The 14,070-nt window shown below is 42.5% G+C and overlaps 1 protein-coding gene across 24 annotated transcripts in view; it reads left to right on the top strand.

The window, feature by feature from the left end:
- The window catches only part of LOC110492417 (IQ motif and SEC7 domain-containing protein 1), a 248,227-nt gene that overhangs the window by 226,567 nt on the left and 7,590 nt on the right, over positions 1-14,070 (top strand). For 12 of the 24 annotated variants that reach the window (XM_021566717.3, XM_021566720.3, XM_021566722.3 and 9 more), the window contains 5 exons: positions 4,944-5,069; positions 5,240-5,339; positions 7,100-7,261; positions 10,238-10,414; positions 12,342-12,391. In XM_021566717.3, coding sequence (XP_021422392.1) covers positions 4,944-5,069; positions 5,240-5,339; positions 7,100-7,261; positions 10,238-10,414; positions 12,342-12,391 — 615 coding nt within the window. The remainder of the gene's footprint in view (positions 1-4,943; positions 5,070-5,239; positions 5,340-7,099; positions 7,262-10,237; positions 10,415-12,341; positions 12,392-14,070) is intronic. The other 12 variants (XM_021566725.3, XM_090203583.1, XM_090203587.1 and 9 more) reach the window with 1 other exon arrangement.

Below are 14,070 nucleotides of genomic sequence, written 5' to 3'. Positions count from 1 at the left end.
GACACTGTTTACATAATCATATTATTCTACATTACACTGTTTACATAATCATATTATTCTACATTACACTGTTTACATAATCATATTATTCTACATTACACTGTTTAAATAATCATATTATTCTACATGACACTGTTTACATAATCATATTATTCTACATTACACTGTTTACATAATCATATTATTCTACATTACACTGTTTACATAATCATATTATTCTACATGACACTGTTTAAATAATCATATTATTCTACATTACACTGTTTACATAATCATATTATTCTACATGACACTGTTTAAATAATCATATTATTCTACATTACACTGTTTAAATAATCATATTATTCTACATTACACTGTTTACATAATCATATTGTTCTACATGACACTGCCATTACACTGTTTAAATAATCATATTATTCTACATTACACTGTTTACATAATCATATTATTCTACATTACACTGTTTACATAATCATATTGTTCTACATGACACTGCCATTACACTGTTTACATAATCATATTATTCTACATTACACTGTTTACATAATCATATTGTTCTACATGACACTGCCATTACACTGTTTACATAATCATATTATTCTACATTACACTGTTTAAATAATCATATTATTCTACATGACACTGTTTACATAATCATATTATTCTACATTACACTGTTTACATAATCATATTATCCTACATTACACTGTTTACATAATCATATTGTTCTACATTACACGGTTTACATAATCATATTGTTCTACATGACACTGTTTACATAATCATATTATTCTACATGACACTGTTTACATAATCATATTATTCTACATGACACTGTTTACATAATCATATTATTCTACATGACACTGTTTACATAATCATATTATTCTACATTACACTGTTTACATAATCATATTGTTCTACATGACACTGTCATTACACTGTTTACATAATGATATTATTCTACATTACACTGTTTACATAATCATATTATTCTACATGACACTGTTTACATAATCATATTATTCTACATTACACTGTTTACATAATCATATTATTCTACATGACACTGCCATTACACTGTTTACATAATCATATTATTCTACATTACACTGCCATTACACTGTTTACATAATCATATTATTCTACATTACACTGCCATTACACTGTTTACATAATCATATTATTCTACATTACACTGTTTACATAATCATATTGTTCTACATGACACTGCCATTACACTGTTTACATAATCATATTATTCTACATTACACTGTTTAAATAATCATATTATTCTACATTACACTGTTTACATAATCATATTGTTCTACATGACACTGCCATTACACTGTTTACATAATCATATTATTCTACATTACACTGTTTACATAATCATATTGTTCTACATGACACTGCCATTACACTGTTTACATAATCATATTATTCTACATTACACTGTTTAAATAATCATATTATTCTACATTACACTGTTTACATAATCATATTATTCTACATTACACTGCCATTACACTGTTTACATAATCATATTATTCTACATGACACTGCCATTACACTGTTTAAATTATCATATTATTCTACATTACACTGTTTACATAATCATATTATTCTACATTACACTGCCATTACACTGTTTACATAATCATATTATTCTACATTACACTGTTTACATAATCATATTATTCTACATGACACTGCCATTACACTGTTTACATAATCATATTATTCTACATGACACTGTTTACATAATCATATTATTCTACATGACACTGTTTACATAATCATATTATTCTACATTACACTGTTTAAATAATCATATTATTCTACATTACACTGTTTAAATAATCATATTATTCTACATTACACTGTTTACATAATCATATTGTTCTACATGACACTGCCATTACACTGTTTACATAATCATATTATTCTACATTACACTGTTTAAATAATCATATTATTCTACATTACACTGCCATTACACTGTTTACATAATCATATTATTCTACATTACACTGTTTACATAATCATATTGTTCTACATGACACTGCCATTACACTGTTTACATAATCATATTATTCTACATTACACTGTTTAAATAATCATATTATTCTACATGACACTGTTTACATAATCATATTATTCTACATTACACTGTTTACATAATCATATTATTCTACATTACACTGTTTACATAATCATATTATTCTACATGACACTGTTTACATAATCATATTGTTCTACATGACACGGTTTACATAATCATATTGTTCTACATTACACTGTTTAAATAATCATATTATTCTACATTACACTGTTTACATAATCATATTATTCTACATTACACTGTTTACATAATCATATTGTTCTACATGATACTGTTTACATAATCATATTATTCTACATGACACTGTTTACATAATCATATTATTCTACATTACACTGTTTACATAATCATATTGTTCTACATGACACTGTCATTACACTGTTTACATAATGATATTATTCTACATTACACTGTTTACATAATCATATTATTCTACATGACACTGTTTACATAATCATATTATTCTACATTACACTGTTTACATAATCATATTATTCTACATGACACTGCCATTACACTGTTTACATAATCATATTATTCTACATTACACTGCCATTACACTGTTTACATAATCATATTATTCTACATTACACTGCCATTACACTGTTTACATAATCATATTATTCTACATTACACTGTTTACATAATCATATTGTTCTACATGACACTGCCATTACACTGTTTACATAATCATATTATTCTACATTACACTGTTTAAATAATCATATTATTCTACATTACACTGTTTACATAATCATATTATTCTACATGACACTGCCATTACACTGTTTAAATAATCATATTATTCTACATTACACTGTTTACATAATCATATTATTCTACATGACACTGCCATTACACTGTTTACATAATCATATTATTCTACATTACACTGTTTAAATAATCATATTATTCTACATTACACTGTTTACATAATCATATTATTCTACATTACACTGTTTAAATAATCAGATTATTCTGCATGACACTGTTTACATAATCATATTGTTCTACATTACACTGTTTAAATAATCATATTATTCTACATTACACTGTTTACATAATCATATTGTTCTACATGACACTGCCATTACACTGTTTAAATTATCATATTATTCTACATTACACTGTTTACATAATCATATTATTCTACATGACACTGTTTACATAATCATATTATTCTACATGACACTGTTTACATAATCATATTATTCTACATTACACTGTTTACATAATCATATTGTTCTACATGACACTGCCATTACACTGTTTACATAATCATATTATTCTACATGACACTGTTTACATAATCATATTATTCTACATTACACTGTTTACATAATCATATTATTCTACATTACACTGTTTAAATAATCATATTATTCTACATGACACTGCCATGACACTGTTTACATAATCATATTATTCTACATTACACTGTTTACATAATCGTATTATTCTACATGACACTGCCATTACACTGTTTACATAATCGTATTATTCTACATTACACTGCCATTACACTGTTTACATAATCATATTATTCTACATGACACTGCCATTACACTGTTTACATAATCATATTATTCTACATGACACTGCCATTACACTGTTTACATAATCATATTATTCTACATGACACCGTTTACATAATCATATTATTCTACATTACACTGTTTACATAATCATATTATTCTACATGACACTGTTTACATAATCATATTATTCTACATTACACTGTTTACATAATCATATTATTCTACATTACACTGTTTACATAATCATATTATTCTACATTACACTGTTTAAATAATCATATTATTCTACATTACACTGTTTACATAATCATATTATTCTACATGACACTGTTTACATAATCTAATTATTCTACATGACACTGTTTTCTATAATCATATTATTTACATTACACTGTTTACATAATCATATTATTCTACATTACTGTTTACATAATCATATTGTTCTACATTACACTGTTTACATAATCATATTATTCTACATTACACTGTTTACATAATCATATTGTTCTACATTACACTGTTTACATAATCATATTGTTCTACATTACACGGTTTACATAATCATATTGTTCTACATTACACTGTTTACATAATCATATTATTCTACATTACACTGTTTACATAATCATATTGTTCTACATTACACTGTTTACATAATCATATTGTTCTACAGGAAAAGGATCTACCAGCTCCTGCTTTTCATGAATTTTCATTGGATGAATCAGACCGTTTTAGACAGTTTTAATTTGCTGGTATTGAGCACATTGTTTGAGGGAATAAATGACAGATGTGTTATGGTCTAAGGGAACCTAGTCTAATTACTCTGTGTCCCCCTGATTCCCAAACAAAGTAGGGTGGTGAAACCACCTCTCCAAACGACAATGAATACATTAGGATGAATAATGTAACAAGGAGAAACAGCAGCACCAGGGGGTTTGTAGCACACTATTCAGACATCATTAAAAGCCGTTTCCTTTGCACTCCTCACACTAAATCATCCTAAAATGGAGCCTCATGGTTTCCGTTTTTATTTCCCTGTTGGCATAGCTGTGTGTGTGTGTGTGTGTGTGTGTGTGTGTGTGTGTGTGTGTGTGTGTGTGTGTGTGTGTGTGTGTGTGTGTGTGTGTGTGTGTGTGTGCATTTCTAATATGACCCCAAAATATAACTGTATTTAAGGAGTAAAAACTGTTCTATTTTGGGGTCATATTTCTTTGTGGCCTGAGCTCAGTGCCTGACCTCTGAGTGTTAGGGAGTAATGTTGTTGTTTTGACTTCTAGGTGCTGTCCCTGCCCCATCGCAGGCTGGTCTGCTACTGCCGGCTGTTTGAAGTGCCGGACCCCAACAAACTCCAGAAGCTGGGCCTGCACCAGCGGGAGATCTTCCTGTTTAATGATCTTCTGGTGGTACGTCTCCTTCCTCTTTCCTATCCTGTCCTGAATATGATCATTCTAGCCTCACAGCAACAACAATGATCCAGTCTTTTTAGTTATTTTTAATTCTCTGTCTTTCTTGCCCCCACTGTATAACTTGTGTATTTGGTTGTGTGTTTGTTTGTGTGTTTATTTGGGTGCAGGTGACAAAGATTTTCCAGAAGAAGAAGAACTCTGTGACATACAGCTTCAGGCAGTCTTTCTCTCTGTATGGGATGCAGGTTCTGATGTTTGAGAACCAGCGTAAGGGCCACAGACCTCTCACTCCCAATTCACCATCTCCCCAATGTGTTAGCCCCCGCATGCTTAAAGTGCATTCGGAAAGTATTCAGACCCTTGATCTTTTCCAGCCTTATTCTGAAATTGATTAAATTGTTTTTTCTCATCAATCTACACACAATAACCCATAATAACGGAGCAAAAACTGGATTTTTACATTTTTAGCATATTTATAAAAAATGTCAACTTAAATATCACATTTACATAAGTATTCAGACCCTTTACTCAGTAATTTGTTGAAGCACCTTTGGCAGCAATGACCGCCTCGAGTCTTCTTGGGTGTGACGTTAAAAGCTTGCCTCAGCCGTATTTGGGGAGTTTCTCACATTCTTCTCTGCAGATCTTCTCAAGCTCTAATAGGTTGGATGGGGAGCATCGCTGTACAGCTATTTTCAGGTCTCTCCAGAGATGTTCGATTGGGTTCAAGTCTGTGCTCTGGCTGGGCCGCTCAAGGACGTTCAGAGCTGTGTTGTCTTGGCTGTGTGCTTAGGTTCATTGTCCTGTTGGAAGGTGAACCTTCGCCCCAGTCTGAGCTCCTGACCGCTCTGGAGCAGGCTTTCATCAAGGATCTCTCTGTACTTTGCTCCATTCATCTTTCCCTCAATCCTGACTAGTCTCCCAGTCCCTGCCCTGAAAAACATCCTCACAGCATGATGCTGTCACCACCATGCTTCACTGTAGGGATGGTGCCATGTTTCCTCCAGACGTAATGCTTGACATTCAGGCCAAAGAGTTCAATCTTGGTTTATCAGACTAGAGAATCTGGTTTCTTATGTTCAGCGTCCTTTAGGTGCCTTTTGGCCAACTCCAAATGAGCTGTCATTTGCCTTTTACTGAGGAGTGGCCTCCGTCTGGCCACTCTACCATAAAGGCCTGATTGGTGGAGTTCTGCAGAGATGGTTGTCCCTCTGGAAGTTTCTCCAATCTCCTCAGAGGAACTGAGCTCTGTCAGTGACCATGGAGTTCTTGGTCACCTCCCTGACAAAGGCCCTTCTCTCCCGATTGCCCAATTTGGCCCGGGAGAGAATTTAAGGCCGCTGTGTTCTTGGGGACCTTCAAGACATTTTTTTGATATCCTTCCCCAGATCTGTGCCTCGACACAATCTGTCTCGGAGCTCTACGGACAATTCCTCCTTGGTTTTTGCTCTAACATGCACTGTCAACTATGGGACCTTAAATAGACAGGTGTGTGCCTTTCCAAATCATGTCCAATCAATTGAATTTACCACAGGTGGACTCCAACCAAGTTGAAGAAACATCTCCAGGATGATCAATGGAAACAGGATGCACCTGAGCTAAAGTTTGAGTCTCATAGCAAAGAATCTGAATACTTATGTAAATAAGTTATTTAGGTTTTTATCTATTTTTTAATTTTCAAAAATATCTAAAAACCTGTTTTAACTTTGTCATTATGGGATATTGTGTGTAGATTGAAAATTATATATAATTTAATCAATTTTAGAATAAGGCTGTAGAGTAACAAAATGTGGAAAAAGTTCACTGGTCTGAATACTGTCTGAATGCACTGTATATAGTACATCCCACTGGGTTTAATTTACCATAGAAATACATCTAACCGTCCTGTGATGATGGAATGAGACACTGTTTATACTTTCAAAACATCAGACAGATTTTCGGAACGTGTTCTTTTAAACTTCATCTGTGGTCGATGGACCTAGTTTTAAAGGTCTCTCTCTAGTTCGCTTGTTCTTTCTCTTGTCCAGATTACGGGAATGGAATCAAGCTTACATCAGCCATACCAGGTGCCGACATCAAAGTGCTCATCAACTTTAACGCGCCCAACCCCCAGGACCGCAAGAAGTTTACTGACGACCTGCGGGAGTCCATCGCCGAGGTCCAGGAAATGGAAAAATACAGGATAGAGTGTGAGCAGACATTTTAGCTCTTCCTCTGTCCCCCTCTCACTCCCTCCCTCTGTTCACCCCTCCCTCCCTCCGTCCACCCCTACCTACCTCCCTCCCTCCCTCCCTCCCTCCCTCCCTCCCTCTGTCCACCCCTCCCTCCGTCCCTCTGTCCCCCTCTCCCTCCCTCCCTCCCTCCCTCCCTCCCTCCCTCCCTCCCTCCCTCCCTCCCTCCCTCCCTCCCTCCGTCCACCCCTCCCTCCATCCCTCTGTCCACCTCTCCCTCCCGCCCTCTGTCCCCCTCCCCCTCCCTCCCTCTGTCCGCCCCTCCCTCCCTCTGTCCATCCCTCCCTCCGTCCCTCTGTCCCCCTGTCCCCCTCTCCCTCCCTCCCTCTGTCCCCCTCTCCCTCCCTCCTTCTGTCCGCCCCTCCCTCCCTCTGTCCACCCCTCCCTCTGTCCACCCCTCCCTCCCTCCCTCTGTCCACCCCTCCCTCTCTCCCTCTGTCCGCCCTCCCTCCCTCCCTCTGTCCACCCCTCCCTCTGTCCACCCCTCCCTCTCTCCCTCTGTCCGCCCTCCCTCCCTCCCTCTGTCCACCCCTCCCTCTCTCCCTCTGTCCGCCCTCCCTCCCTCCCTCTGTCCACCCCTCCCTCCCTCTGTCCACCCCTCCCTCCCTCCCTCTGTCCGCCCTCCCTCCCTCTATCCACCCCTCCCTCCCTCTGTCCACCCCTCCCTCTCTCCTTCTGTCCGCCCTCCCTCCCTCCCTCTGTCCACCCCTCCCTCTGTCCACCCCTCCCTCTCTCCTTCTGTCCGCCCTCCCTCCCTCCCTCTGTCCACCCCTCCCTCTGTCCACCCCTCCCTCTCTCCTTCTGTCCGCCCTCCCTCCCTCCCTCTGTCCACCCCTCCCTCTGTCCACCCCTCCCTCTGTCCACCCCTCCCTCCCTCCCTCTGTCCGCCCTCCCTCCCTCTATCCACCCCTCCCTCCCTCTGTCCACCCCTCCCTCTCTCCTTCTGTCCGCCCTCCCTCCCTCCCTCTGTCCACCCCTCCCTCTGTCCACCCCTCCCTCTGTCCACCCCTCCCTCCCTCTGTCCGCCCTCCCTCCCTCTATCCACCCCTCCCTCCCTCTGTCACCCCTCCCTCCCTCCGTCCACCCCTACCTCCCTCCCTCCCTCCCTCTGTCCACCCCTCCCTCCTCTCCTTCTGTCCGCCCTCCCTCCCTCCCTCTGTCCACCCCTCCCTCCCTCCTTCTGTCCCCCTCTCCCTCCCTCCTTCTGTCCGCCCCTCCCTCCCTCCCTCTGTCCACCCCTCCCTCTCTCCCTCTGTCCGCCCTCCCTCCCTCCCTCTGTCCACCCCTCCCTCTATCCACCCCTCCCTCCCTCCTTCTGTCCCCCTCTCCCTCCCTCCTTCTGTCCCCCTCTCCCTCCCTCCCTCTATCCACCCCTCCCTCCCTCTGTCCACCCCTCCCTCCCTCTGTCCGCCCCTCCCTCCCTCTGTCCACCCCTCCCTCCCTCTGTCCACCTCTCCCTCCCTCTGTCCGCCCCTCCCTCCCTCTGTCCACCCCTCCCTCCCTCCCTCTATCCACCCCTCCCTCCCTCTGTCCGCCCCTCCCTCCCTCTGTCCGCCCCTCCCTCCCTCTGTCCCCCTCTCCCTCCCTCCCTCTATCCACCCCTCCCTCCCTCTGTCCACCCCTCCCTCCCTCTGTCCGCCCCTCCCTCCCTCTGTCCCCCTCTCCCTCCCTCCTTTTGTCCGCCCCTCCCTCCCTTCCTAGCCGTCGGTCATGTAAACTCAGTCAAATAGAGGCAGAGAGGGCCTCATGGTCCTCATTACTAATTCACTGTTTATGAGGAGGACTATCTATAGAGTTCACAGGATGGCTACCAGGATGAGGACTATCTATAGAGTTCACAGGATGGCTACCAGGATGAGGACTGGTTATAGAGTTCACAGGATGGCTACCAGGATGAGGACTATCTATAGAGTTCACAGGATGGCTACCAGGATGAGGACTGGTTATAGAGTTCACAGGATGGCTACCAGGATGAGGACTATCTATAGAGTTCACAGGATGGCTACCAGGATGAGGACTGGTTATAGAGTTCACAGGATGGCTACCAGGATGAGGACTATCTATAGAGTTCACAGGATGGCTACCAGGATGAGGACTGGTTATAGAGTTCACAGGATGGCTACCAGGATGAGGACTATCTATAGAGTTCACAGGATGGCTACCAGGATGAGGACTGGTTATAGAGTTCACAGGATGGCTACCAGGATGAGGACTGTTTATAGAGTTCACAGGATGGCTACCAGGATGAGGACTGTTTATAGAGTTCACAGGATGGCTACCAGGATGAGGACTGTTTATAGAGTTCACAGGATGGCTACCAGGATGAGGACTGTTTATAGAGTTCACAGGATGGCTACCAGGATGAGGACTGTTTATAGAGTTCACAGGATGGCTACCAGGATGAGGACGGTTTATAGAGTTCACAGGATGGCTACCAGGATGAGGACTGTGTTTGAGGGATTCATCAAAGGGAAGCACACAGAACACTATTTTTAAGAACGAGTCAAACGTCCAAAACGATTTAGGTGCACTAACAATGCAACATTTAATTACTATGTATATGCAATAGTTACCGAATGTATACTAATAGTCTATGAGAAAATAAGGCTAGTGCCAGTGATTAAATTATTTGAGGAAATTGACAACTATTTTGTGTCTGAAAGCTAGCACTGAAACAAAGACACACACACACTCCTCACCTTACTCTCTCCCCATTTACCTCCCTACTCTTCTACATTTGCACACACTGTATATATATTTTTCTATTGTGTTATTGACTGTACGTTTGTTTATGTGTAACTCTGTGTTGTTGTTTTTGTCGCACTGCTTTACTTTATCTAGGTCAGGTAGCCAGCCGTTAATGTGTACTTGTTTTCAACTGGCCTACCTGGTTAAATAAAGGTGAAATAAAATCATGTGTATGTTGATATACAGCTGAGCTGGAGAAGCAGAAAGGGGTGGTGAGGCCCAGTATGTCCCAGAGCTCTGGGCTGAAGAAGGAGGCTGGCAACGGCAACATGAACCGTGCCAGTCTGGACGACACCTACACCATGGGCGAGGGCCTGAAGAGGAGCGCCCTGAGCAGCTCCCTCCGCGACCTCTCCGAAGCAGGTAAGGTCAAAGGTCATCATTGTGTTCACCAGAGGGTCCTTTCCTGGGAGAGACCCTCTGTTTTGTTACCTCCTTACTGGTCCTATAGTGATATAACTCGGAGCCTCCAACATTATGTTTTAGAGCACCATGCATTAATGTCAGACTTCTTCCCTCCTCCCCTATAAGCTGTATTGATGATCAAGCAAAACATTGTTCCAGTGAGATGTTCCTATGAAATAACTAAAAGGCATACTATACCTGGACATGGTGAGACTCCACGGGATCATTGAGCTTAAGGTCCTTTGTAAGTTTAGTCCCAAGATGATTTTCTGATACTGGTGCCCTACCTCAACGTGAAATAGCATTATCATAACCTGGGATATGAAACGAGAAGTAGGTGAGTGCCATAGAAAAAGACACGTTTCTAAATGAATAAGCTATTTGGTATGATATTATCCATAGGCCTACTTTGGAGGATTTGCCTGTTCACTGAAAAGTGATATTGAAGGATGGCTCTCTTCCCTGTATCTGAATCCAAATATACTTTATATCTCAATGAACACCTTTGATTTGTGCACCTTGTCGTGTCACATTGTCATTCTTAAATCCCTATTGTTTCTCAAAACATTTCATGACCAGCTTTGCTTGTTATGTGTTCAAATAATCTACCATTTATTCACTCCCCCTACCAGTCATTCTCTCACTGCTGTGATTCAACCCCACTGAACTCAATGGGGATATGTTCTCATACAATAGCTGAGATTTGGTTCCAAAATGACAACAAACATCTCATTGTCATGAATATCAGTACTTCACATAGCATCTCTGACTCTAATGCGCAGCACCTTGAGGACATGTCATTCATTCTGGATCTCAGTTATGTTAAGACATCATGGTAGCGTAATGAAATCCATATAGGGGTTCTACAGTCCTACTGTATCTCACATTGGGAAGTATTTGCTCTGTTTCCATTGTCATGTTGGATACTGTACTGAAACACTGATATGATAAGGTTAGTCAGTGCTGAAGTCGATAGAACTACGTGGCGTGTCCACCCTCCTGTGTGTGTGTATGGTTACGCCCTAACTGTCTAATCGCAGGACGTGGCATGATAGTGTGGTCATTTCCTGTGTTGTTTTCTTTTCTCGTTATTCTCCATCTCATTATGTACTTCCTGATATTTCCATTCCCATTGGGTTTTCTCCTTTCTCCATATGTGAAGACTGGTCCTGTATCCATTGGCTGAGCCTCTAACAGTGGCAAACCGCTCTGTTTGTCCCTGGGCCTTTTCTGTATTTGCTCGTACATCTCATGTGCAACAGCCATTGTATTGCTTTTGATGTTCCTCCTCCTCCGTGACTGTCACTGCCATTGGCTCTCTTCAAAGACAGCTGTGACCTGCCCTTATGACAATCTACATCTTGTGACAACATTAAAACCCTGTTGTCACATTTTATCAAGACCATTTTTTTGAAACACTGGATAATCTTCACTAGTTGTAGAGTATACTTTGCTAAAGGATTTGTAGTTATGCAGATGTCCTCAGCTTAATGTTACAAAAATGATTTCCTTGTCCTTTTAAGTTTGAGCCCATGCCGGAGATTCGTTCTAGCATCACTAGAAAGCTTATTATCAGAAATCTAGGATATATAATATGAATAGTGTAGAAGTACACAGACCAAATGTTTGTCTTTATCTCTGAACAAATCTGCAAAAACTAATGGACTTAACTTCGCCACAGTAATACCTACCTATCAACCGGTTCCCCACACTCTTCCTGACCCCCTGATCTCACCTCAGCCCAGATTTATCTCAGCTTCCAGTGTATTACTCACAACCCCCTGCACTGCCCCTAGGGGAGAGGAGGGCTGCCTAAACCTCTGTAGTTGATCCAGGAGTGCTGTCCTATCCATCTCTAATCTGTGGTATTGCATGTCTCGGGCAGGCAAGCGTGGGCGCCGCAGCAGTGCAGGATCACTAGACAGCAATATGGAAGTAAGTTGGAAGCAGCTGGTGTCCAAGCTACTCTCTATGTGATGATGTGCACTGTCAAAACACTCCGTACATTTTTTTTGGTCTTGCACCCCCCTCTGCTTCATAGACTCTCAGTTCATTTAGTGTTATGATCATTTTTTTTTCTCTCGGATGCCTTTTAACAACCTGCCTGCCTCGGTTCGTGTGCATGCATGGGCTGCCTGCCTCTGAAGCTGGCCTTGTCTAGATGGGAGACATTTCTTGTTTTGGTCATGTGGCCAGTTTGCCCTTTTTCTAGAAACAAGCATGACTCTACTACTATTCTCCCTCCCTCCCTCCCTCTGATCCCTGTGTCGTCATCGTACCCTCAACCCCTCCCCCAGGTGTTTGTTGTCCTCCATTCAGCCATGTCCAGACCTGCAGTTTTACTTTGGGGTTCTATTACCAAAGTCAGGGGTTCCAGTGAATACCTGTTGTAGCACCTACTCTCCACCCAGTGTTATGTAACCCTAAAGCCCCTCTCCTGTCCCCTATTCCCACTCTGCCAGCCCTGGTCTCTCTCCTGTCCCCTGGTTCCTCTCTCACCACCCTGGTCCCTCTCCTGTCCCCTGTTTCCTCTCTGCCAGCCCTGGTCTCTCTCCTGTCCCCTGTTTCCTCTCTCTCACCACCCTGGTCCCTCTCCTGTCCCCTGTTCCCTCTCTGCCAGCCTCGGTCTCTCTCCTGTCCCCTGGTTCCTCTCTCACCACCCTGGTCCCTCTCCTGTCCCCTGTTTCCTCTCTGCCAGCCCTGGTCTCTCTCCTGTCCCCTGTTTCCTCTCTCTCACCACCCTGGTCCCTCTCCTGTCCCCTGTTTCCACTCTGCCAGCCCTGGTCTCTCTCCTGTCCCCTGGTTCCTCTCTCTCACCACCCTGGTCCCTCTCCTGTTCCCTGGTTCCTCTCTCTCACCACCCTGGTCCCTCTCCTGTTCCCTGGTTCCTCTCTCTCATCACCCTGGTCCCTCTCCTGTTCCCTGGTTCCTCTCTCTCACCACCCTGGTCCCTCTCCTGTTCCCTGGTTCCTCTCTCTCATCACCCTGGTCCCTCTCCTGTCCCCTGGTTCCTTTCTCTCACCACCCTGATTTCTCTTCTGTCCCCTGTTTCCTCTCTGCCAGCCCTGGTCTCTCTCCTGTCCCCTGGTTCCTCTCTCTCACCACCCTGGTCCCTCTCCTGTCCCCTGTTTCCACTCTGCCAGCCCTGGTCTCTCTCCTGTCCCCTGGTTCCTCTCTCTCACCACCCTGGTCCCTCTCCTGTTTCCTGGTTCCTCTCTCTCACCACCCTGGTCCCTCTCCTGTTTCCTGGTTCCTCTCTCTCACCACCCTGGTCCCTCTCCTGTTCCCTGGTTCCTCTCTCTCACCACCCTGGTCCCTCTCCTGTTCCCTGGTCCCTCTCCTGTTCCCTGGTCCCTCTCATGTTCCCTGGTTCCTCTCTCTCACCACCCTGGACCCTCACCTGTCCCCTGGTTCCTTTCTCTCACCACCCTGGTCCCTCTCCTGTTCCCTGGTCCCTCTCCTGTTCCCTGGTCCCTCTCCTGTTCCCTGGTTCCTCTCTCTCACCACCCTGGACCCTCTCCTGTCCCCTGGTTCCTTTCTCTCACCACCCTGGTCCCTCTCCTGTCCCCTGGTTCCTTTCTCTCACCACCCTGATCACTCTCCTGTCCCCTGGT

Source organism: Oncorhynchus mykiss, chromosome 16, assembly GCF_057628025.1.
Source record: "Oncorhynchus mykiss isolate SJ-2025 chromosome 16, ASM5762802v1, whole genome shotgun sequence".
NCBI classification, from domain to species: Eukaryota; Metazoa; Chordata; class Actinopteri; order Salmoniformes; family Salmonidae; genus Oncorhynchus; species Oncorhynchus mykiss.
The sequence above is the reverse complement of the archived record's forward strand: the minus strand, read 5'-3'. Positions and strand labels throughout refer to the sequence as shown.